The sequence below is a fragment of the Triticum aestivum genome, chromosome 2B, assembly GCF_018294505.1.
Source record: "Triticum aestivum cultivar Chinese Spring chromosome 2B, IWGSC CS RefSeq v2.1, whole genome shotgun sequence".
NCBI classification, from domain to species: domain Eukaryota; kingdom Viridiplantae; phylum Streptophyta; class Magnoliopsida; order Poales; family Poaceae; genus Triticum; species Triticum aestivum.
In genome coordinates, this window is record NC_057798.1 from 115,829,656 (window position 1) to 115,854,981 (window position 25,326).

Below are 25,326 nucleotides of genomic sequence, written 5' to 3' on the forward strand. Positions count from 1 at the left end.
ACCGTACATCCATTGTCGGTTCATCTCTGCGTACATCATGAATAGATAAGTGACCAAATTAATAGAAGTTCATCAACACATTAAACCCAAAGTACATACATAGTTCTCATTGAACAACATATAGCTCTCCAGAGCATCTAATTAAACCATACATTAAAACTATGTAAAACATTTCAATGCGAAAACAAATGCCAAGGTAACAATTGATCCAATGTCATAATGATGCCAAGCCTCAGTATGAATGGCATATTGTCTAATCTTTCTAATCTTCAAGCGCATTGCATCCATCTTGATCTTGTGATCATCGACGACATCCGCAACATGCAACTCCAATATCATCTTCTCCTCCTTAATTTTTTTTCAATTTTTCCTTCAAGTAATTGTTTTCTTCTTCAACTAAATTTAACTTCTCGACAATAGGGTCAGTTAGAATTTCCAGTTCACATACCTCCTAGATAAAAAAATCTATGCCACGTTCCTCGGCATAATTGTCATAAACACTAAATGAAACTAATAGTTATAAAAGAAAATATATATACCACATCTGAATCATAGACAGGACGAGGGCTGGCGGGGGCGGATACCAAAACCATCGCACTATATAATAACAAAACAATAATAAGTAAGAAAATTACACAAGTATCTATCTAAATCATACAAAGTAAGAACTTTTTTCTTTTAGAAAGAAGATAAGATCAAAAGGCTCACCACGGTGGTGCAGGCAACGAGATCGGCGCGGGCAATCAACGGCGGTGAGGACAGGGACAGGACAGGATGGACCACCAAACCTAGACAAATCTCAAGGAAAATGGATTTTGGACAAGGAGTTTTGAGAGGATAAAGCTTAAGTGTGGCTCGGGCATTTCACCGAACACTTCATGTGCATAGGAGGTGAGCTAGAGCACCACAAAGCTCTTCCCTCGCCGGCCAAAAAAACAGAGCACTCCACTGCTTTACTCGGGGGCGAGGGGTATATATAGGCATCTCATTGGTCCCGGTTAGTGGCTGGAACCGGGACTAAAGGGCAACCTTTGGTCTAGGTTCAAGTCACCAACCGGGACTAATGGTGGTGGACCAGGAGTGAGGCCCATTGGTCCCGGTTCGTCCCACCAACCGAGACCAAAGGGGCCAAACGAACCGGGACCAATGCCCTCAAGTGGCCCGGTCGAAACTCTGGCCTCACGAACTGGGACCAATGCCCTCATGGGTCCCGGTTCATGACTGAACCGAGACTACTGGGCTTATCTGGTCTGGATCAAAATCCTGTCTTTTACTAGTGCATGGTGCCCAAGTGGAGGCGCAAGCTTTGCTCCTTGGCCGCTGGCCTCCATCCCTCCTAGACGCAAGACATCTAAGGGGCTCTTGGGCCCCTAGCGATGGTGCAATACATCGATCTTTGGAGATGAGTGCGTCATACCATTCGTTGGCGATGGACAACCTCTGAGCAATATTCGGCATGCTCATGCTATTACACCCTATTCCAAGGCTTCATTTCCTCACCACACGCTAAGATGAATTGGAATAGTTAGGCTCTCCTTCTCGCCAAGATCGTCATTGTGCCCGTGATCCAAGACCGTAGCTGGACAGCTGAACACCGCACTCGTCATGGGCTGCCGCACGACCCCGTCTGTGTCGCGATCAAGGCTTGGAGAACACTGGTCACCCCTAGTTGACTGCCCATTTTCTCGCATGGTCTGGCACAGCGTGCTTGCCGCTTGTAGGCTTACGACGAGCATCCACTCGGCTAATTATAAGTTCTTCAATTGGTGGATCTCTGCCATGATTGCCTCTCCACCGTCGTTGCGTAAAGGTATCGCCTCCCACGGCATCCTCGTCGTGTGGAACATTTGGAAACACCAAAACTCATGTGTGTTCGACAATGTCCGACACTCCACGGATCACTTGATCCAAACTATCCTTGATGAGGCGAAGACATGGGCTCAAAGGGACTGGCGGCGATCACCCCCTACAATCTACTCCCTCCGTAAACTAATATAAAAGTGTTTAGATCACTAAAATATTGATCTAAACGCTCTTATATTAGTTTACAGAGGTGTTGACACCAGATTTTGGCACGGTCAAGACCTTATTTAAAATGACATCAAATGGAGAAGATCTACATGAGAGAGTTCCGTATTGTTGATATGAACATCTTTGAAGTTTGGGCCATCGCCGTCCAATTTCATCTCGATGGCCGAAACTATGCTCAAAGTACTAAGATCTTATATTCAGAGTACAGTTTGGAGGATTAAGCCCCCAAGACGACCTCAAATGGAAAAACTTTCTACATAAGTTGTCTTCGTCTCGTCGAAACGGTCGATTTTGATAAAACCCGTCTTAATCCGAGGTCGTATGCAACCTGTGCAGGCAAAACAAGGACAGAAACAGAAGCTGTAGAGTCATTTCGGACGGACCGAGTTGGTTGACTCGGTGAGACCGAGTTGATCCGAAAAATTACAGAAATTTACAGAGAGTTGGCCACGTTCACTCGATGGGACCGAAGCAAACCAATCGGTGAGACCGAGTTGATCCGGAAAATTGCCAAAGATTCCTGTCCGAGTTAGATTAGGGTTTTTGACGTTTTGGATGGACTTTTTAGTCCTTTTCTTGTACGGGAAGTCCAACCGCCTCATAAATAGATGAGAGGTGACGGCCGATTGAACAACACACAATTAACAAATCAATATACTACTTTTTATCCTAGTTTTCACATCTCTCCCTTGTTCTTTCTCTCTTGTTCTTCGTTCGTTCTTCGTGTTGAAGGGCAGCGATCCTCGAGGCTCTAGGGGCGAGCAAATCGACCTAGGGCAGCCCATAGCTGTCGCGCGTCCAGACGGGGTCCCTCCCGGGCGCTTGGGGTTTCGGGTCCTGAAAAGCACCCACCGAATTGCTTGCGTACCGCCCTTCCGGACGGGTCTCCTTTGACGTGAGCTGCGGTGTATCACCCCCGGCGTCTAGGGTACACGATGACGTGTTCGTGTGCGAACACACTTTTTGGCGACTCCGATGGGAAAGAAAGATCAAGAATCATCATCAACCATGTCTAATCTCCCCAAGCCCTCAGAAGTTAACGCCGATAACATCATTAAGCCCGGTCTTGATGAACTATCGGATGAACATCGCCAAGCCTACGAAGCGCGCAAGAAGCAGCGTGAAGAGGCTTTTGAGGCGCTCAAGAAGAAGCGCGAGGAGGAGGATTTGGAAGCGTTTCTTTCAAGTTTTAAGAAGGACCGTCAAGGCAACATCACTCCGGTTGGAAACGTCAATTTTCCTCCCCTCATCGACGAACAAGATGTAATCACTGTGAGTAAAGTTTTTTCTCCAGATCAAGTGGATGTGATTGAAAGTCTTGTTAGCAAGGGTAATGTGATGGCATACAATTCTTTTGTGGCTAGTGCTCATGCTCAGAAAAATATGCCTCCGTCATCTAGTGGTACTGTTGGTGTATCTGAAAACGCTAGTCCAACTTTACCTATTTCATCGGCACCTCCTATACAACAACAATATAGTATGCTGTTGAATTTTTACCCTAGTCAAACCAACCAGCTTGTGACTACACCTACATACCCTAATCCTATTATGAGTGTGCCCAATTCGGCGTCAACGCCGAATCATTTTGTCACACCACCCATAGGCGCAAGTATGTTTGGTCTTCCGCCGAATTATGGTTCAGCGCCTATCCCACAAGTTGCACCAATATCTAGTACTCAGGTTGCTCCTATGTCATTGCCACAAACATCTTCATCTACCTCGGATCCAATTTTAGCTAAATTAAGGGAGGATTTGCATAAGATGTTTTTAGAAACTTTCGGAAACGAGCCAAAAGTAAAGAGTCATGTGTATCAAAAGCCTTATCCTGAACACTTCGATGCAATTTCTTACCCTCAAGGTTATAAGGTTCCTAATTTTGTTAAATTTAGTGGTGAGGGTACGAAAACAACTTGGGAGCATGTGAGTCAGTATCTAGCACAGTTGGGTGAAGCAGGTTCCATAGAAGAGTTGAAAGTGCGTTTATTTCCCTTGTCTTTAACTGGTACCGCATTTTTATGGTTTGCTGCTTTACTACATGGCTCAATTCTCTTATGGTCGCAATTAGACCAAAAGTTTCATGATCACTTTTATAGCGGCGATAATGAGCTAAAGTTGTCACATCTTACATCGGTTAGGCAGAAACATGATGAATCGGTCACCGATTACGTCAAGAGATTTAGAGATATAAAGAACCAATGTTATAGCTTAGTGATAACAGAGAGAGACTTGGCGGATCTTGTTCTTAATGGTTTAAAAACTCACATTAAAGAGAGGATAGAAAGTTATGAGTTTTTGAATATTAACCCAGTCTTGCAAAAGGCGTTGGCTCAAGAGAGTCGAAGTAAAGAGGTTCATAAGTCTACAACCGATCGTCCTAGAATGCATATGGTTGAATACAATGATGATAATTCGGACGATGAGGTTGATGTCTATACTACTGAGTTTGTTTGGTCCTCAAAGGCCAAACCCTATACATGCAATGCTCTTAAGCCGATTCGCAAGAATCGTGATGAGGAGATGAAGTTTACTTTTGATATATCTAAGTGTGATAAAATATTTGATGCTCTCTTGCAAGATAAGATGATTAGAATATCACACACCATACCGCCGTTTGACGAGCTGAAACGGCGTGCTTATTGCAAGTACCATAATTCATTTTCTCATGCTACTAATGATTGCAATGTTTTTCGACGACAGATACAATCGGCCATTAATGACGGACGATTGAATTTTGCTGAGATGCAAGTTGATAAACAACCCTTCCCGATAAACACCATGGACTTGGAAGGGAAGAAAATATTAATTCGGCCTAACATAGCCGAATCCGCTAATAAAGATAATGTTGTTATTGGTGAACCCAGGAATAGCAAGGAGGGCGACAAGGTCTTGGGAAGAAAGATTGTGCTTGAGAAGCAACCCGGTGGCAAGGAAGTGTTGAAGATCACTATAAAAAATGCTACACTCGGGGGGCAACCACAAGTGCAAGAGGATACTCATGTTAAATTGATCAAGCCTAAGAATTCAGAAGTTGGCAAGTGGAAAAAGAATGAAACTAAGTACAAGAAAATCAAGCCAACTTTTGATATGTTGCTATCCAAATATGCAAGTCAAGCGGCCGGTTCTAGCTCTAATCGGCCATCATATTCAAAGCGTTCAAGATTGCCTCTGGAGCAAGAGTTTCCACGCTATGCAAAGCCATATGGGTCATGGGCACCGACACCATGGATGTCACAACCCTGCTATGCGCCATATTACATGAGAGGCTTTAGTGGAGGATGGGGGCAGCCCCCAATGGCTCCTTATGCTTTTCATATGGGGCGGGCAGCACCTAGAAGGCCTGCTCGCGAGAGGCTTTATTATCCCACACAAGGCCGTTTGAGCTATGGTGCTAATCGGTCAACAAAAATTTCTCCAAGTAAGGCCAACAAAAAAGTGTGGCGTGTTAAGTCACCTAATGCGGAAATTGCAGAATGTGACAAGCAAAAGGAGATCGAAAAGCCGGTTGTTGGTAATCTGGCTACTTCTAATGGTGATATTGTTATTGTTTAGCAGGATTCAATGGTTAATGATCATGAGGCGAGCACAAGCAAGACCAAACCAAGGGATCCCAAATATACTCAACCTAAGTGGTGTCCTCCCGGTTTAACTAAGACCATGAAAAGGAGATTACAACGCACGAGGAACCACGAGAAGGTAGAGCATAACGAGGAGAGGCAAAGGGACGAATTTTTCAGTAAAATTTGGCCCATGGCACTCACAAAACAAGTGTGGAGGCCTAAACAAAAACAAAACACAAATGCTTCTACATTAGCTGCAGCAATACCTTCACCACCGAAAGAGGATGATGCGACCCCTATTACATCGTCCACGCCACCTGAAACATCCCCTTCAATTGAGGAAACTTTAAGCCCAATATACACATTGGGAGATGAAGATGAGATGGTGGATTATGAATCTATGCCGGTTCAGGAAGGTATGGATATTAATATGGTATATTACTTACCTGCCGAGTTTCGTGCTACACGTGAAGAAGGGGAGGTAGCCAAGCTGGATTTTGGTCCTAAGAATGCTATCTTCGAGAAGCCAAGAGAACCGGTGAAACACTTGAAGCCATTGTACCTCAAAGGTCATATTAACAGATCACCGGTTGCTAGGATGCTCGTTGATGGTGGTGCTGTGGTAAATCTTATGCCCTACTCGGTCTTCAAAAAGTTGGGATTAGATGATGATGCATTGATGAAGACCAATATGGTACTTAATGGATTCGAGGGTAAAGAAAAGACAGAGGCCAAATGTGTGATGTGCATGGAACTCACCGTGGGAAGCAAAACTTTGGCCACCACATTCTTCATCGCCGAGGTGCAAGGTAACTATAATTTTATATTAGGTCGTGATTGGGTTCATGCTAACCAATGTGTGCAATCTACCATGTATCAATTTTTAATACAATGGATCGATGATGAGGTAGAAATCATTCACGCAGATAATTCGGCTTGTGTTGCTTTGGCCGATGCCTCGGTGGATTGGAATCATCCCGATGTTACTTGCTTAACAGGGCGTGACCTCCCGGAGTTTGATTTCCTTAGTGCTACAAGGAACGGCTTCATTCCCATCTCTTTAAAGCCGATTGGTGGTAATCGGTTACAAGGTATGATGTGAACCAGAAGTTAAAATCAATGGCCGGTATAAAATTATCGCCCTAAGCATAAACATAGCCGATACATAATTATCATCTTGAGAAAAATAAATGGTCGATGGAGTGTTGACATCGTCCTTAGAAAAAGCATTGTGCAAGTTATTTTTCGGCTCACAAGTTTGCCGAAAAACAGGGGGGCATGTGTTGACATCAGATTTTGGCACGGTCAAGACCTTATTTAAAATGACATCAAATGGAGAAGATCTACATGAGAGAGTTCTGTATTGTTGATATGAACATCTTTGAAGTTTGGGCCATCGCCGTCCAATTTCATCTCGATGGCCGAAACTATGCTCAAAGTACTAAGATCTTATATTCAGAGTACAGTTTGGAGGATTAAGCCCCCAAGACGACCTCAAATGGAAAAACTTTCTACATAAGTTGTCTTCGTCTCGTCAAAACGGTCGATTTTGATAAAAATCGTCTTAATCCGAGGTCGTATGCAACCTGTGGAGGCAAAACAAGGACAGAAACAGAAGCTGCAGAGTCATTTCGGGCGGACCGAGTTGGTTGACTCGGTGAGACCGAGTTGATCCGAGAAATTACAGAAATTTACAGAGAGTTGGCCACGTTCACTCGGTGGGACCGAAGCAAACCAATCGGTGAGACCGAGTTGATCCGGAAAATTGCCAAAGATTCCTGTCCGAGTTAGATTAGGGTTTTTGACGTTTTGGATGGACTTTTTAGTCCTTTTCTTGTACAGGAAGTCCATCCGCCTCATAAATAGATGAGAGGTGATGGCCGATTGAACAACACACAATCGACAAATCAATATACTACTTTTTATCCTAGTTTTCACATCTCTCCCTTGTTCTTTCTCTCTTGTTCTTCGTTCGTTCTTCGTGTTGAAGGGAAGCGATCCTCGAGGCTCTAGGGGCGAGCGAATCGACCTAGGGCAGCCCATAGCCGCCGCGCGTCCAGACGGGATCCCTCCCGGGCGCTTGGGGTTTCGGGTCCTGAAAAGCACCCGCCAGATTGCTTGCGTACCGCGCTTCCGGACGGGTCTCCTTCGACGTGAGCTGCGGTGTATCACCCCCGGCGTCGAGGGTACACGGTGACGTGTTCGTGCGCGAATAAGAGAGAGTACCATAGATGCCTAGTGTGGCTTTGGGGCTAAGCACCCCAACCTTTTTCTCTCTTCTGCTCGTTTGTGGATGCATCCTTGTCCTGTGACGTACAAGTCTTTGTATCTACCCAATTGTACCTTTTTGCTATTCTACCTATCAATAAAATGATACACATCTTGTGTATTTGTGAAAATGTTAAAAACATGACTTCAAATTTGTAAAGTTTTTCATGGAACGCTTAGATTTGTCATGCGAAAACAAATAAAATTGGCGTGCTTGAGTGTAGGATTTGCCATGTTCTAAAGTGAACTAGACCATGATGGCGCGCGTTGCCGCACCTGTTAATTTTGGTGGTAGACTTATCTTAATTTAAATGATCCGGTCTATATAGTCACAATGCATACATAGGTTAAATTTGCATGAAGCGGTCCATATAGTTGATTTAAATATGTTTGCATATATATGTTTGCAAATCTTTAGCTTGCTGCTCCCAGCACAATTTCAGATAACAGTAATTGGTTGGGCTGGAATGTACCTTCGCATGGTAAAGCAATATTGCAAGGAACATCCAAGTGTTGTTTCCTCCTTGCTCATTGTGATATGCTGGCAGTATCCAAGTGGTAAAGAGTCGTATATTGTCACTGGCATTTGGTCATGCCACTTATCCCACATCTTATTTAGTTCACTGATCTACTCTAAAAAATATAGCCATCCATAGTAGTACATCCCAACCCCAACTCATATGTTTGGTCCGAAGTATCCTAGCCATGCATGGTCTTCATACGGACAAGAATGAGAAGCATGTTAACTCATTTGGGTATGAAATACATTCTTCATACCAATTACTTCATCTAAGACGCATAAATTTTCTTTTCAGGTGAACATGAGGATATAAGACGATCTCCAAGTTTCAACTTTAGATGTCTATTGCATTAATTCTCTGTCGATCCATTAAACCAAAAGTAGAGTTACCGAATCAATAGTTCAGTTTATGATGTTAACATATTTAGTATAATACCCGTGCATCATCTGCATCAGCTGAACATTTGTGAGCAGTTAAGTTTTAACTGTGTGTGATAGAAGCAAAATCTGCATGAGCTCGCAGCCGACACCATCTCTCAAATGCCAAAAAATTGCAGATTTACGGGTGATCGATCTCCCTTACAGTACCAACAGAAAGTAGACACCAACTTCACCATAACTCGGTGGTCTCAATCTGTGTGCTAACTCAGGGTGGACATGGTCCAGGCCGGTCTGGTCCCTGACCGAGCCGTCCTTTGGACCGGCCGTCGGCGGTCCGGACCGGACGGGACCGAGCAGGGTCACGGTCCTATTTCCAGGGACCGGACCGGCAGGGACGAAGCCCGAGCCGGACCGAGCGGCTCGTTTGGACCGGCCAGAGTTCACCACCAGAGCACGCGCCGGAGCATGGCGACGCGGGGAGGGCGCTGGAGGCAGCGGGGCTCGTCGTGGAGATGTCAGGCAGCTTTGGAAGTTCCAGAGGGAGACAGAGGAGCCAAGAAGATCACCAGAGCGAGCTCATCGGCGACGAATTTGGCACGACGGCCGGTGGACGGAGATGAAAAAGACGATGCCCGATGCGGCGATGCAGGACCTCCCACGTCGTGTTCGTTGGTGCATACGATAGATCCGAGTGGGGCGCATCTAGTGGACATATTTCCCGGGGCCAGCGAGTCCAGTGGCCGCGCGGACGACGGCCCCCGCGGCGGCGGACATGAACGGCGACAGTTTCTTCAGCCCCCGCCGTGCCTGGGCCGCCACACCCCCGCCACACCCTCGCCACGACCCTGCCACGCCCCCGCCACGACCCCGCCACGACCCCGGCACGCCCCTGCCACACGCCCACCACGCTCTCGCCATGCCCCGGCCACGCTCTCGCCATGCCCCCGCCACGTTCTTCGGTCGGCTCGGTTAAAGTCCGGACCGGACCGAAGTTTTGTCGGGCTGGATTCCTGAGCTCTCACCGGCCGATTTTTTCAGCGGGCCAGGATAGAGCCGAGCGGGCCACGAGCCGGACCGCCGGACCGGACCGTGTCGTCCACCCTGAGTGCTAACCCTCCAGAGCTGTTGTTTAATTAATTAAGAAAGACCAATATAACTTCATTCTCTGCATCCCCAAAAGACAAGTCCTTTTGTTAAGATCTGTACGTAATTGTAACCTTCATAACCTAAGAGTGTAGAAACAAAAGCAAACAAAATCAAGGAAACTTAAGCAATCACCAGGGCAACTTGTTACCAAATCATAAATATAAGCAAGTTGAGAGATCGAGAATTGTGGTTGTGAGATCTGGGAGTGGACTTCAGGAGGAGATTCATGGAGTTGAGAACAGAGCGGAGAAAGATTGCCTATCTTAAACTCAATCTCACACCTAGATTATTCCGGTTACCTCCCTTGTCGATGATCTTCTCTCCACCGTCCAATGCTGCAGCAAGCAGGTGCAGGCGGAACCGTAAGGATCATCCTTGGCGAAGGGGAGAGAGGAGTCTTCCACCACGGCGAGGGGAGAGGAGGAGACGTCGTCGATGGAGAAAAACAGGAGGGGGTTAGGAGGCCACGGCGCTGGGCTGCGTTCGCGAACGTAGTTACCCTGGCCCACAGTGTGTCGGCCTAGTTCACAGAAAATCGCCGAAGTCGTTCTTCAGAGTAGCGGCCCAGGTTACGTTTGGTAGTTGTCTCGCCGTAAAAATGGGGCAGGGATGGATGACACAGGTGATCCAGGCTGTGCATGTCTGAATCGGACGAGTGAGAGTGTCTAATCGTTATGGAGAGGTATAGCTCGCTACGTTTTACTGTTTTGTAATATTGCCATATAGTGTGGAAAATTGTGAGAAAAATTGCCATGACGTAGCGAGTAATTACCATGCATTCAGTCGGAAGTACCTTACCCTAAAAATCTGTTGTCAGATACCCTAAAATATGACGTTAGGTGTATATCGGGTCCCCAAAAATATCTCTAGTAATGTATTAGACTCCGTTCGTCCGGAAATATTTATCAAATAAATGAATAAAGCTGGATGTATCTAGAACTAAAATACGTCTCAATACATCCATTTCTTCAACAAATATTTCCGAAAGAAGGAGTACTATATAAATTTTTGTGCATTCCTCTGTTTCTCGTCGGTGCGAAACTGGACGTTCATGTTCCTTTGAGACTCTTTCGATGGTAAATGTTATGGATTAGGGGCACTAATATTAGCACCCCATTGCCCTAGATTTCCTGAAGTTAAACATAGTCTCCAAGTTCTGTCCACCCCTTTTCTTTGCCCTTTCCCGCCAGCAATCCCCATAAATACTCCCCGCCGATCCACGGATGCTGGCTCAACACGCCGAAGGAAAGCGTCCCCGATCGAGTTCCCCAACCGGGATTGATTGCCATCCATGGATGCCCTGCAAACGCAATACGCCGCGGCGGCAGCGTCGCCGGCGGCGAGGCGCCTCCGAGGAGGACGAGCCGGTCACGCTGCACCCAGGAGGGTGGAGTTCGGTCGGCCGCGGCGTGGCGGCAGCGCGAGGGACGTCCTGAGCGTCGCCGGGCCCGGCCGCTTCTCCGGCCAGGCCGCCGGCGCCGTCGGCCAAGGCGGCAGCAAGAACAGCCGCGAGGTGGTGGGTGGTGGTGCTTAATTGCAGAATGGGCTTCAATTAATTAAGGCGCGAATTGATCTGACGGTCCGAACGCTGCGTGCATGGTGTCAGGTGGAGGACGTGGGCGCGGTGCGGCTGTTCGTGGGCCTGCCGATCAACTCGGTGACGGACGGCGCGACGGTGAACAGCGCCAGGGGCATCGAGGCCGGGATGCGCGCCGTGAAGCTGCTGGGCGTGGACGGCGTGGAGCTGCAGGTGTTCTGGTCCGTGGTGCAGCCGGAGTCGCCGGACAAGTTCTCGTGGGCCGGGTACCGCGCCGTGGCCGACATGGCCCGCGACGAGGGCCTCAGCCTCCGCGTCTCCCTCCGCATCCACGGCTCGCCGGGCGGCAGCGTCCCCAAGCTCCCGTCCTGGGTCGGCGCCGCCGCCGCCAAGGACCGCGACATCCTCTTCACCGACGGCGCCGGCGGGCGCCACGAGGACTGCCTCTCCTTCGCTGTCGACGAGCTCCCCGTGCTCGCCGGCATGTCCCCCCTCCAGCGCTACGAGGCCTTCTTCCGCAGCTTCGTCGACGCCTTCGACGACCTCTTCGAGTCCACCATCACGGTGCGTCGTAACTAAAGATGCCATGCCAATGCCTCCATTTCGTCATGCATTTTGATGATTAAACTAGGGTCGACCGATGGTGCTCAGGACGTGACGGTGGGGCTGGGGCCGAACGGCGAGCTCCGGTACCCGTCGTACCCGCCGGGGAGCGACGTGACCCAGTTCATCGGCGTGGGCGAGTTCCAGTGCTACGACAAGTACATGCTGGCGCAGCTGAGGCAGCACGCGGAGGCGCTGGGCAACCCGCTGTGGGGCCTCGCCGGCCCGCACGACGCGCCGGGGTACAACGAGTCGCCGGACTCGAGCGAGTTCTTCCGCGACCACGGCTCGTGGGACAGCCCCTACGGCGACTTCTTCCTCTCCTGGTACGCCGGGAAGCTCCTCAGCCACGGCGACCGCGTGCTCGGCATGGCGAGCCGCGTGTTCGGCAGCAAGCCGGTGGAGCTGTCGGCCAAGGTGCCGTTCATGCACTGGTGGCACGGCGCGCAGTCGCGGCCGGCGGAGGCGGTGGCGGGGTTCTACAAGAGCAACAAGAAGAACGGGTACAGCCCGGTGGCCAAGGTGTTCGCGCAGCACGGGTGCACCATGGTGGTGCCCGGCATGGACGTGTGCATGAACAAGCAGCAGCGGAACACGGGGTCCAGCCCGGACAAGCTGCTGGTGCAGATCAAGAACGCGTGCCGGCGGCACGGCGCGCGTATCGCCGGCGAGAACGCGTCGCTGGTGATGACGCACACCAGCAGCTTCTCGCGGATCAAGAGCAACATCGTCACCGCGGAGCGGATGAAGCCGACCTTCTTCACCTACAGGCGGATGGGGGCCGAGTTCTTCTCGCCGGAGCACTGGTCGCCATTCATGGAGTTCGTGCGCACCGTCGTCTGCGGCGAGTGGGACGAGGACGACGAGACGGCCGCCGCCGTCTCCAGCTACGACGACCTGCCGCAGCCAGTTTGACACGTTTTTAATCATCCATCAGCCCAGATGATATGAGATGAGATATGAAATACTATGATCCGATCCGGTTATTTTTTTGGGATCGAGAGTTCAAGTGTATATGAATTTCATATTTTTCTTCATTTGATGAGGCTGCTGTATTATGGTTATACTGTCTCAAGATGAGACTTTTTTCATAATAACTAAGAAGATATAGTAGATCACTGCAAATACAAATGCAAAATTTTCAACTGATGTTGGAATTGTCATGTGTCGTGTTAATTCAGTTCCCTGTTTTCCTGGCATCCATATCATTCAAAATTGTAATTACCGCCACAGAATTTACAGTGAACCGAATTGCATCGCAGTTTGACATAATTCTCTTACCTTGCTGTTAAAAACTGATTCCAGATAGCCATAAAACATTACAAATATTTCTATAATCGACAACTCAATGAGGTTGCTGGGTAACCGCAAACACGAAACACAAAAATAACTTGTTTTTTCATCTGCGACGAACCAGGTAGAAAATCATGCTTCCACCTGGGTATTTCCAATACACATACAACTGGAGTAAAGAAAGTGACTTTATCAGGAACAAATTTAACCACACCCAGCGAGACTGATATTTACATTATGATATCATTTAACAGGATATCAAGCTCTACAGCAACCTATCCTCCTCCTGCTTCTCATATCGAGCATCAAATTCTGGATTATGCCAGCAACTCCCTTCTACACTCTATTGGTTGTTCGACACCTGCAGGTAAAATGATGCTTCAAAGTCAGGTTTAATATAATGTATTTGTCAGGTAGGTGACACAATCTGCAGGTCGGATATCCTTAACACCCAGCGAAAATGCTGGATTGAAGCTAACTCTTCTTGTGTCTGAAGGTCTCCAGAAGTTCGAAGCAACTCGGATAAGCGTGTGACCAACTTCCAGATGTACCATTAACATATGATTCATCATCAAATTGTTCGTTTGATTGGCATGTCAGTAAACATGACACAAACAAGAAACTAAGAGACGCACCTCTTCATTCGCGTGCTAATTTGGTGTCGAAGCTGCTGAGACAGATCGCAAACGCCTGAAACGCCGATACCGGGTAACGGTAGTCGAGTGTGAACAAGTCCTTCCCAATCTTACCAAACTGGAGGGTGGTGTCGTCGTTCTCCTCGTTAGCTGGAGCACTCTCATCTGAAGCCACCAGCTGAAAGTTTTTCACTGAGGCAACCGTCACCCGTCCGTGGAAGTTGAGGCACCAGCACCGCAGATGTTCGTGCCACCTGGGGGACTTGTTCTTAAGCACCAGCTTACTTTCCACTTGACTGGATAATGGGGTAATTGAGCTATCCATTCGAGATGATTTGGGATTGAAGAAAGGAAACGCGGTCTGCGTTGGAGCTGTGCCTCCTTGTTCAATTGCTGATACAGGGATAGAATCCATGATACAGTTCATCCTTCTTGGGCCCCTACAACAAGCAAATACGCCGCAACATAGTCAGTGTCTTGGTGAGACTTCTTACACAAAGAAATTTACACTAGTAACGTGATATAATTAGTTAGTGTCATGTGGTTTCATTTCTTTGAAATGGAACTGGGGGCGAGGCCCCTGCTGATCGGAAAAAAAAATAGTTAGTGGTGCTTCATACATGAAGTAATTACACTACTACAATGATAAAATTAGTTAGTGCTGCTTCATACGTGACATAATTACACTACTTATACATGATCAAATTAGTTAGTGGTGCTTCCTACATGATAATTTTTTTTCTGTTGAATTATAAATAAACATATAGCTTTGCTTACCCACTACCAAGACATGAAGTCTAAACCTGATTTTGCAAGATTTTGTATATTTCAGGTGAAATCACACTAAAGCAGCCCTCCCTCCTATGGTAATCCAGAAAACATCATTATTCCACTGTGGTTTTGGATCTGCTGATTTTCAGAAATTATAGTGCACTTAAATAACATTGTTATTCCTCTTCATAAAAAAATATAATGCATTTGGATAACATTGTCGGAACTGCTGGTTTTCATAAATGGAAATTAATTTAAAGTTTATAAAAGGTAAGGTTGTTATCAGCACTGCAGATAGTAGTTATGGTCAGGGGTTACGATGTTCTCAACATTTTTGGTCAGTAAATGGATTTGTATGCAAATAATGGTATATGGTCTCCAGAAAATATACAAAAATATGTGCGTGCATATAATTTACGTAATGGAAGGGTTACCACATAAGATGGCATACCTAGATCCCAAAACATTCACTTCATAATTAATTTGTATAACTGGGTAGTCGCCAGCAGGCCATCTCTTTGGAACCACAGGTCCAGCATGAGGTGGATGCGCATCATAGACAGTAAACTTCGTTCTCAAGAAATTCGATCTGTTCAGAAAAGAGGAAATGTTACTAAATAGGTTTCTCTGCTTCAACATGTTGTTTTGATCTTATGTATGTCGCTGAAGGAACTAGGGAAACTCGTAATTTTCAGATATAAATGTCAAAGGATCACCTTAACTTGCCAACGCAGGTCTGACTCCCCTTCGACATATCAGTCTTGTCAAGTGAAATTAGATATTCGGTGCATGTAGGCCTATGGTATTTGCGTGCAGCAAGTAGGAACTTCCCAGAATCAGCTAGTGCTGCACAAAGAAAAAGAAACAATGTTCATGAACAAAATAAGTAAAATCCAGACTGCATATATACCCAATGAGAAACGCATACCATCAGTCAGTCCAATGTAGAGGAAATATGTCTGAGTAGCCCGGTGCCTCCGAATGAAACATTTGATGGGAGCATCTCTTGGTCCAGGCTAAGTGTTAGAGAGGTATAAGTAAGTTCAAAGCAAACAAATCTAGCAACAAAGCCACATGGTCTATAAAACTTGAATTGGACATCACTGTTCTAAAAAGGATGGTCAACTACATCTGACAACATAGCTTTCCTATTAAACCCGTTTGACAATGACCGCTCGAACTGAATAACAGTTGACATTGGGCATTTCATACTATATACTAAACCAAACAACCAGTCATTATTTACTAATCTGACTTTCCAAGTTTCTTCTCAATACGGATGTATTTCTCGGTCTCAACTACTACTTTTTAGGATTAAATAAAAAATAGAAAATAAAACAAACATGACAGTAGTACTCCTTTCACACATACCTTTCTTTGACACCTTCCAATCAGGGAAAAAGAAGGGTCGCTACGTTGCGTGAAATGGTGGACATCAAAAGGCACTCACACAATTCTAAAGAAAGAAAAACTGAACACAATCGCCATAATTGAAGTTTGCCAAAAATAGACGTTGCATCAACTAATTGCTCTTGAATTACTAGTAGATCATCGATAACATCATCAACAGAGAAAAACTTTGGTGACTAATCAAGACTTAATATGAACACTAGGCCACCATGGAGTAGCAGCTGAATGAACAGCAACATGGATGGTGACCGGGGAGCGAGCGAACGAGAGAGGGATTCGGAGCTGCCAGGAGCGGCTACCTGCTTGAGAGAGATGGGGAAGGTGAGCCGCCCGGACACCTCGGGAACGCGGACGATCTCCCTGACGACGCCCCTCCAGGTCCGGCAGACACCGGCGCACGCCACCACGTCGCGGCGGCGCGGCCACCGGGGCTCCGACGCCTCGACCCGCGCCAGCACCTCCCGCAGGAGCTCCGGCGGCAGCTCCGCCCAGCACCACCCCTGCCGCGCGGCCTCCTCCGGCAGCGCCACCGAGGCCACCGCCGCCACCCGCCGGACGCCGCGCGCCGACGGCGGCAGCGGCCGGCGCCGGGCGATGGCGTCCACCTCGCCCTTCATCTCCCGGACCATGCTCCTGAAAGACATCGCCTTCTCCGCCCGCGCCCCGGCACCCAAATCCGCCCAACCCCCCACCGAATCCTGCCAAGAAACTGACGGATTTCCCCGACCGGCGCAAAAAAGGTGCCGCTGGGATGTCAACGGGCTGCAATTCTCTGTAGCGGCGGCATCAATATGGTATGGACGGATGTGGGTGGGAGATGGTGGTGCTGCCTTTGGGTAGCGGCTTGGTGGTGATATGCGTGCAGACAGGGACAAGGATGTGGAGCAGTGAGGGAAGGAACAAGAATGCGCTACAAAATTGTGCTGTGCCCAGTTGGCAGGGAAATTGTGCTGGTACTAATACACTACTCCAGCATCTCTGTCAGGACAAACTGGGAGATTCTGGTAGGAGAAAGTTGTTTATGGCATTTTCCTCTGATGTCTTACCTGGTCAAATATAGTACTCCTACTAAGGTTCAGTAAGATAAGACCATTTCTTATTTCTTATTTCTTTCTTTTTTGGAGGGAAAAGATAAGCCCATTTTCATGTAAAGAAAGATAAGGCCATTTTCCTTTTCTTTTTTCTTTTTTGGACATTTTCCTTTTTTTCTTAGGAGATAAAATTAGTTTCCTTTGCAGAAAAAATGTCTTTTAAGGAAGAGAAGAGGGAGGCAAACGTTCACATACACGCACATATATTCTTCCCTGTGAACGCATGCATGTGCAGCCTATCCGTATGAGCACTTTTGAGAGACTGGGTCAACAGATCTCGATATTGACAAAGTCATCACAAACATCTCGTTACCTCATGCTAAAAGAGTAGCTTACTTTATGAGACATGCATGCTTGTGTCAAAAAACATGGTGTTTAATTTCTGGTGGGCTAGTAGACACATCCACCCTCCTAACCATCCAGCATCCAGATTGTGATCTCTTCTCGTGTCCTCATCATCTCCGCCATCCTTTCCAGACATCGCGCGGTGCGAGGATTAAGTTTCTTTCATTTTAGGGCCGTGTATTGTTGATTTTTGTTACCTCTTCCGTTGGAGGCGTTGTCACACAAGAGTAATACAATCCTCATGGCTCCATCCGTGTCTTTGTTGTATGACAGAGAAGTGGTGTCAAGTTTGTTTTGGTCCACAGGTTCGGCAAAACCTATGCTTCAAGGGAAGTATCATGGTCGAAGTGTATTACGGTTTGGCGACCGATGTTGCAAGAGAGGTGTCCTGGTCAGAGTGTATCCAACGATGTATACTTGTCACCTATCGGGGTCCATAACATGAAAACCGTTAATATTGGTCCAATTTTACCTTTTTCTTCTCTACTAAAGGCATAGAGAAACGTCGAGATGCAAAAGATAAAGCTATGACGGACCATTTCGAATGACCACGATGTAAACTGTTGGTCTTACCGACAACCTTTGTTGTTCATACGGTCCCACAATGTAAAATGACAGAACATTTTACATTGTGGGACATGGGAGTATTGCATTATCTTCAGTCCGATGTACTCCTCCGTTCTTAAATATTTGTCTTTTTAGAGACTTCAAATAGACTACCACATACGGATGTATATAGACATATTTTACAGTGTAAATTCACTCATTTTGCTCCGTATCTAGTCACTTGATGAAATCTTTATAAAGACAAATATTTAGAAACAGAGGGAGTACATGATACCATTATTAATTACTACATCTGTTCACTAATGTAGGATGTTTTGGACGGATTTTCTTTTTCTCAAAAAACGAGGTAGCCATTTCGGAGCTGCTACCTAGAAGGTGATCTCTCGTTTTCCTATTTTGAGAGAGACTCTACTCTACTTGCACTAGCAGCAACCGGCCACCCGTCCATGAATTCGTGACGAGGAATGATTAGCCTCCCGGTGAGGGTAGTGTCACCATCCCATTGTCTGAGAAAGCATGGACATGCAAGCAGTAACCATATCCACATTTATAATGCTGTCTCTTCCGAATGCTCACAGCACTGGCCTAACCAGCCAAACTCTTGGGCTTTCCCGGTATGGCAACTGGATCTGAAACATGCTACTCTGGGCAACGGACAAAAACCACCGAGCTCAAGAGGGAAAGGAGGCAATAAATCTTGCAATCGTACTACAGTACATTAAATCTTGCTCGAGTTGGCTGCTCCTAGCAGTATGTTGCTAAAAAGTAGCGTTAAATGGGCCTCATTATGCTGCAACAGCAGGCTGACACGGACAGATATCGAGCTCCTCACAAAAGTAGATTTATATTTTGACAGATTATAACAAATTTTCGGCATCATAACAACAGCAGTCGACATACAAGAGGCAAATTCAAGATAGATAGATATAACTTGTCTGAGATGAGTTCTTTGTAGCAACCAGACCACAAGATCATCACTCATCTGGCACAACTTGGCAGGATACACACCAATCCATTAGGAGATTATGAAGTGATGGTAGACGCAGGAGGCCAGACGCCTGCCTGTCAGCGGAGATCCCATAGGATACAATTGGCTTGTTAATCTACATACAAAACTGTACAGGCTTTGTCGTAACCGATAAGGCGATGATGATACTCGCATCACCGTTACTAGGGTTCATCTTCCTGTCGGTGCCGCAACCAACCGTTCATCTGAACCATCGTCGGAGGGCCGCCTTCTTCGGCCTTCCGAGTCAGCCAAACGCTATAATATTACCGGAGACTTCGCTTCCTTCTCTTGCTGTTACAGTTCAGAGTGTCTCCTGAAGCTGTAATGGCTTCTCCGTTGTTTCTTCACGACGTTCATTCCACGAGTACGTTCGGATCGGTGGGTGATCCTGGGGAGTAGGGCACAAACCCGCGCCCTCCGAACATCGGGCGCATCAGCGCGTCGTCGAACTTGCGCCAGTAGTAGTGGATGGTGTGGGTCGGCTTGGTGATGAGCATCCGGAGGCTGGAAGGCCTCACGATGGGGAGAGGCGCCTCCAGGTCCGAGCCTAGCTGGCTTGTGAGGAGAGGAGAGTGCAGGGACTTCGGTGATGCGGGGTCTGAGGCAGCGCCATTGCTCGACGCGGGCAGCAGGAACCGGATCAGAGGCTTTGTCAAAATGCCAAACAGCTGGTAAACATGATACATACATGATGTCAGATGGTTTCAGAACAGTCGACACGTTCAGAATGACCTCAGATGATAAGCTGGTACACTGCATTGGATAGGGATTGAACATGAGATGGCTCACCATAGTGCTAAACAGAACGACAGTGATGGTGCTGGTGATCATTATCGCGTTGCCGTGCAGCTGTGTGTGACCAGATCTTGTAAACTGCAATTCCAAGGCAAAGAGTTAAGCTTGCAGAGAAGAAACTAGACATTTGTAGAGTTAATATGCGAATTTGGGAAAGGGTTTAGAACCAACCTTATTGTAAGCAAGGGCGATCGACACAGCTCCTCTCATCAGCCCAGCCCACCATATTACGATCTATCAAAAGAAATTCAGTTAGCAGATGTTAACTTGATCCAACTGCCAAATAGTCTAATGCAACAAATAACTCACTTGCTGCCTCCAGCTTATTTTCTCGAGCTCCGTCTTCTTTGTCAGGTTGGATAAGAACGAGAGCGGGAAGACGAAAGCAGCTCTTCCAACCAGAACCAATCCGAGTAAAATTGAGCTTATTCCAATGGATTTGCCGGGGCTGCAAGAAGAAAGACTTAGGACTGAATCTTTGGGGGGGAGAAAAGGCCATAAATGAAGATTAGGCAATGCAGTTTAGAGGTGACAAGTACAAATCTCTGACCTGTCACTAGCAAATTTCCACTTCTCGATATCCAGTGCATCCATCCCAACATAAAGGAAGAGAAAAGTCTCGGCGATGAAGGACAAGGTTGCAAACGCATGCCTAAACAGAAGAAAAAGGGCAAAAAATTAGCGGGCAGTTTTTGACTGAACAGAAGATTACTTATGTTGAAATAACACAGACTAAGAACTAGGATTACTTTGTTGTAACTCTTGAGCTCTCTGTCACGTTATGCCAGGTGTAATGTGACATCACAATACCACAGAAGAATACAGTGAGGATACCACTCAAATCTAGCAGCTGCAAAGATCAGATAAACAGGGGTGAGTTCTTAGATTCAGACTACTACTGGTAGTGTAAGTTTCTATGTTGTATCCAACCAGAAGCACACCTCAGCTAGCATATATGAGAGGTAGGCCATGAGCATCACAAGTGCAACCTCACGGTCAGTAGAATGCCTGAAATAAGTTGAGCAACACACCAAGTTAGTATCGCGCACGAAATCGATGCTTAATACTAAGAAAGAACTCAAGGGTTGAACAAACCTTCCTATGTATAACTTCTTGATGACGTATGCACTAAGCAATCCAGTCTGCCAATTGTGGAAGAAATGTTAAATCCGTGTGGCCGACGATCATTTCGTTAAGCAAAGGAGTGCAAAGGTGAGACTCCAGAATAAACTTACAAACACTCCAAGGAAGGTGCTTGACACGAATAAGTAGCAGAAGTTCCCCAAGAACTTCAGAATGACGATCGCGTCGATCTGGTTAGGATCGAAGTTCTGGAGCGCGTTGAAAAGCACGACCGATGTGGCGTCGTTCACAACACCTTCCCCGAAGACTAGACTGTACAAAAAGGGCGTCTCGTCCTGATTGAGAACCTGTTTTCCAGAAAAAATATGGGTAAACAGTGGATTCAGTCATGGTTTTACATGAGCTGCTAATACAGATAATAATCATGGCAATTACTCTGAAAAAAAGGAGAATCATGAGAAAATTTTGTCAACAAACCTGTAGAGTGCAGACGGAATCTGTCGCGGAAAAGATGGCTCCAATTGCTGCATATGGGATGCATCAGAAAAAGATGAGGTTCACATGCTAATAGCTTCAACTGCAGGGTGCAGGTCATGTGGAAATGCAATGACGGCTTACCAAGAAAATCTGATACATCCAGTGTCCCAATGTTCATCCTGCTGAATATCGCAATGGCAGCTGAAATGTAGTGATCGACGTCGTCAGAGAAGTCCGAGATAACCCCGCAGAACAAACATCTATTCATCTACTCCGCCTAAAAATTCTCGCGAAGAAAATAGCGAGCAAATTTTGTGGAGGATGAAAGTGGCATACCAAGAGATATTGTGAAGAACGACATCATCGTCCCAACTGCACCAAATAGTGTGATTGTCATGAAATTCCTGAAGAACTGCTTCTTCTTCACCTGGAAACTGATGAGGAATAGTTATGAGGAACTGAGAACATTCAAATTCGTAACAATCAGAAGAGATCATGGGGCAGATGCTTCCAGAGACAGTCAATTGGTTAATGGGACAGGATTACTGGCACCCAGTAGTACAGACAAGTATTAAATGCCATGAACAAATTGGTGGTCCTAGTCGCAGTAAAAAGACAAATCCTATGAAAATAACACCAGTAAGAACTGCAGATTATTTATTTATTATTGTTCCAGGATGGAACAACAGTCAATATTGCCAATCAGCAGCTGCTGGATCCTAAGAAAAGATAAAATAATAATGTACAGCTCCAGCTGCTGCTGCTGGCAGATCCAGCAGAGGGACGGTAGAAACATCCATGTTTGGTAGGAGTATATAATTAAGTAAAGAACATAAATTCGTTGAATAAAGAACGCACACCACATGCACAGGCCATTTCTGATACCATGGCCAGCTAGGCTGGGCCGTGAACGGGAAGAGACGAGATCGAAACACACGCGAGAATCGATCGAGATTCGACGGAAAAGTTCAGTGAGCTCAGAGGAATGAATCCTTGGTACGCTTACCCGGCGTTGAAGATGATGGGAGGCAGGAGGTAGATGAAGAAGAGGTCCTCGCTGAAGACGAGCACGTGCGAGCTCTTCCCCTTGGTGGTCATCAGGATCACCACGCCGGTGCACAGCCCCTGTTCGTCCGTCCGTCCGTCCAGGATGAAGAGGAAGGGGAACGAGCATTAGCGACGGCGCCGGCAGAAACATTGCACCGAAATTAAGAAAGAGAGAGGAGGGATTGATGGGAGCTTACGATGATGAGGGCGGTGATGGACTCGTTGAGCCAGCGGTTCTCCTCGAGCAGGTGGCCGAGGACGATGCAGGCGCAGAGCAGCGCGACGAAGAGGGTGATGGAGACCACGGAGGCGTGGTCCGAGGTGCCCAGCGCGCCGCTCAGACGCGCCAGCTGCGCCGCCACCACCTGGTACCCCATCCCGCCGCCTGCTGCTCTTCCGTCAGAGAGAGAGATTCCGGGGAAATACGCGAGCTTTGGGTCAAATCAATGGCTGGCTCCGGCGGGAGGTGGCTAATCCGGAAACGAATCGACGGGGAGACGAACAACGAAGCTCCTCCTTATCTTCCCCCGCCGGCTCCTCCTGCCCCGTCTCCGCCGCTGCTTCTTGTTCCCCAGGTCCGGGGGGTGGGCAGGGAAGAAAGAAGAGAATAGCGCACGGGAAACTCGGGGGAAGAAGAAGAAGAAGAAGAAGAAGATGCGCAGCCGCGCGCGGGGGCGAGCGGGCGGATTCCGCGACGGGGAGGTCGGGATTCTTTTCTCGGGCTGGCTTTTGGTTTCGCGCGGGCGGTATCGGAAAAGGTTCCGTCGTAATTTGGCTGGCCCGGCTGGTATTTAAAGCCGCCGGAGGAGGGAGGAAGAAGGAGGAAGCAGGCTGGGCTGGATCGTTTGGGCGCGGGGGGGACGCGTGGTGGGTGGCGAGGGGCGCGCGACGGTGGTTGGGGTTCGGGGGCCGAGCGGCGGATGGGGTCGTGACGTGTCCGGCGGCCTCGTGCCGATCTGGAGCGCCCAGGTGGGTCGCCGGCGTCCACCCGTGTTCCCGTCGTGACAGGGTGGTCAGTTCCGATTTCGGGTGTCTCCCTTTCCCCTATCCATGGCCGGTGGTGGGGTTCCTTATTGTGTTCAACTTCTTTTTCCTATAGCCGAAATAGACTTACTTATTTCCTATGAAAATAAGCATTTTTCGTTGCACCGTGTCGAAAACATGAAGAACGAAATGTTGCTGCGTTTTCAAAAACACCCATGCAGCAAACATTTGTGTGTGCAACCGCTCATCATTGGTCGTAGCAAAATCAGAGAGAAAGAGAAGTGGGATGTGCGCGGTCTACAGCATGGGCAGGACATTCGAAGCAGCCCCCCCCCCCCCCCGAGTCATCGCGACATGGTGTTTGTTCGTATTGGAGCACCGACATCGTCGTAGCCCCGTCGGTATTGGATCAAGCGACACCGAACCAATGCCCTTGTAGTCACGGTGCCTCGTCGGAGCTCACTAGCGTGAGCTCGAGCTGCACCATGGAGTCACCACGTCGATGGCGCCAAGCTTTTGTTGGAACATCTAGGGGGCCAAACTTCCACGGGGACATCTAGGGCGGACGATGGGGCGTCTAGAAGGAGGTAGAGGGGAGTAGGGTGAGGGGATGCTCGAGAAGAGAACAAAACAGGGGATACATTCATGAGGCAAGAGAGAAGGAAGTGGGGTGTGTGTGGAGGTGAGAGGCTGGCAAAACAAGCGGCTCGGCTGATATTAGTCGCTCGATTAGTCAGTTGTTTTGGAAAAAGGTTTTCTCTTTCTTTCCTTTTTCACCCCGTATGAATGCAAATGTTGTAGTATCCAACACATGTGTTCATTTGTCATCAAATGCTTGCTACTATAGGCAGCTTGCCTTCTTAAGATCGTCAAATGTTATCTTAAGAAACATATCTGTTGTTAGAGCAACTCTAGTAGTTTCGCCGTTCGCCGTATAAGCGATCGTCATCCGCCATATGGATATGGAGCCCGCGACGGCTTTGCGCAAACACAGATGCGCACAGAAGGCAACCTCCATACTTTTCATACATGTGCACCCCACTTGTTATTGACTACAATAGTTCTTCCCCAAAATTGAAAATCCCGAACACATATGATTCCATATCAGTTCGATTTTGATTCAGCCGCCACAACCACCGCCAACGTAGAATGGATGGCTTAGAAATGCGCCTTAGCGGCGTCATCCCAGGACAAATGTTCGTCCACGATGGCGGGCACAGAGGGGAAAATATGCTGCTCCATCTGCGCAACCTCCTCCATGGCCACGCCCATTTGGTTCCAAAAGGGGGCCAAAGGATTCGGAAGCTCCTCCTCTTCTCATCCCAAGTTTTAAGACGAAGGGTTGCTCCCCCGGTGACGAGGAAGCGAGTGAAAATGGAGGCATGAGACATGGGAAATGGGAGGCGTTTGACAAAGGATTTAGGCGAGAGATTGAAGGACGCCGGACTTTTATAGGCCACCACATGCGCCATGAAGGAGGTAGGTGGGGAGGCGGCGGGCAGGCAAAGGCGTTTATCTCCTGGTGAGAAACACTGCAGTGGCCTGATTGGTCGCTTTCCGCCTACTCACACGGCTCCTCCCAGCATGCTAACACGCGAGTCCGAAGATGATGCCACCTGACGACCGTCCGACGGGCCACCATAGGAGTCCAAGGGCGCGGGCATGGCTAATGGTTCTTTGTCCGTCGCCGCTGTGTTTGGGAGGCCGGGATGTTTCAAATTCCACATGCGTTACAAAGAGGAAGAAGCTGAAACTTCTCTCCCGCGTTGATGGCAG

The 25,326-nt window shown here is 47.7% G+C and overlaps 3 protein-coding genes across 5 annotated transcripts; 1 reads left to right on the forward strand and 2 right to left on the reverse strand.

Annotated features, from left to right (window-relative positions):
• Positions 1-11,115: 11,115 nt before the first annotated feature.
• On the forward strand, positions 11,116-13,182 carry LOC123040733 (inactive beta-amylase 9-like). 2 transcript variants are annotated; one of them, XM_044463500.1, is made up of 3 exons: positions 11,116-11,419; positions 11,510-12,004; positions 12,092-13,182. In XM_044463500.1, the coding sequence occupies exons 1-3, from the start codon at positions 11,195-11,197 to the stop codon at positions 12,956-12,958; spliced, it is 1,587 nt and encodes a 528-aa protein (XP_044319435.1). In that variant the 5' UTR covers positions 11,116-11,194; the 3' UTR covers positions 12,959-13,182. The 2 variants fall into 2 exon arrangements, with proteins under 2 accessions (XP_044319435.1, XP_044319436.1); XM_044463501.1 differs by having other exon boundaries at positions 11,118-11,416.
• Positions 13,183-13,312: 130 nt separating this feature from the next.
• LOC123043806 (tubby-like F-box protein 11) lies at positions 13,313-17,090 on the reverse strand. The gene is made up of 6 exons (XM_044466386.1): positions 16,452-17,090; positions 15,671-15,758; positions 15,459-15,588; positions 15,194-15,331; positions 13,972-14,411; positions 13,313-13,697 (listed from the first exon to the last, which is right to left on the reverse strand). The coding sequence occupies exons 1-5, from the start codon at positions 16,794-16,796 to the stop codon at positions 13,976-13,978; spliced, it is 1,137 nt and encodes a 378-aa protein (XP_044322321.1). The 5' UTR covers positions 16,797-17,090; the 3' UTR covers positions 13,313-13,697; positions 13,972-13,975.
• Positions 17,091-19,002: 1,912 nt separating this feature from the next.
• LOC123043807 (sodium/hydrogen exchanger 2) lies at positions 19,003-23,411 on the reverse strand. 2 transcript variants are annotated; one of them, XM_044466388.1, is made up of 14 exons: positions 22,764-23,407; positions 22,526-22,644; positions 21,856-21,953; positions 21,661-21,720; positions 21,520-21,566; positions 21,195-21,389; positions 21,055-21,101; positions 20,901-20,967; positions 20,709-20,809; positions 20,510-20,611; positions 20,269-20,407; positions 20,131-20,193; positions 19,954-20,037; positions 19,003-19,832 (listed from the first exon to the last, which is right to left on the reverse strand). In XM_044466388.1, exons 1-14 carry the CDS (start codon positions 22,941-22,943, stop codon positions 19,518-19,520), a joined length of 1,617 nt encoding a protein of 538 aa, XP_044322323.1. In that variant the 5' UTR covers positions 22,944-23,407; the 3' UTR covers positions 19,003-19,517. The 2 variants fall into 2 exon arrangements, with proteins under 2 accessions (XP_044322323.1, XP_044322322.1); XM_044466387.1 differs by having other exon boundaries at positions 20,901-21,101; positions 22,764-23,411.
• Positions 23,412-25,326: the final 1,915 nt, after the last annotated feature.

Coding starts and splice junctions, on each gene's coding strand:
- LOC123043806 (XM_044466386.1), bottom strand. CDS start 16,796: ATGTCTTTCAGGAGCATGGTCCGGGAGATGAAGGGCGAGGTGGACGCC. Junction 15,759..16,451: donor TCCCCATCTCTCTCAAGCAG/GTAGCCGCTCCT, acceptor TCTAACACTTAG/CCTGGACCAAGAGATGCTCC. Junction 15,589..15,670: donor CTACATTGGACTGACTGATG/GTATGCGTTTCT, acceptor TTCTTTGTGCAG/CACTAGCTGATTCTGGGAAG.
- LOC123040733 (XM_044463500.1), top strand. CDS start 11,195: ATGGATGCCCTGCAAACGCAATACGCCGCGGCGGCAGCGTCGCCGGCG. Junction 11,420..11,509: donor GCAAGAACAGCCGCGAGGTG/GTGGGTGGTGGT, acceptor GCATGGTGTCAG/GTGGAGGACGTGGGCGCGGT. Junction 12,005..12,091: donor TCTTCGAGTCCACCATCACG/GTGCGTCGTAAC, acceptor GATGGTGCTCAG/GACGTGACGGTGGGGCTGGG.
- LOC123043807 (XM_044466387.1), bottom strand. CDS start 22,943: ATGGGGTACCAGGTGGTGGCGGCGCAGCTGGCGCGTCTGAGCGGCGCG. Junction 21,567..21,660: donor GGATGTATCAGATTTTCTTG/GTAAGCCGTCAT, acceptor TCCCATATGCAG/CAATTGGAGCCATCTTTTCC. Junction 21,102..21,194: donor GCACCTTCCTTGGAGTGTTT/GTAAGTTTATTC, acceptor CACAATTGGCAG/ACTGGATTGCTTAGTGCATA.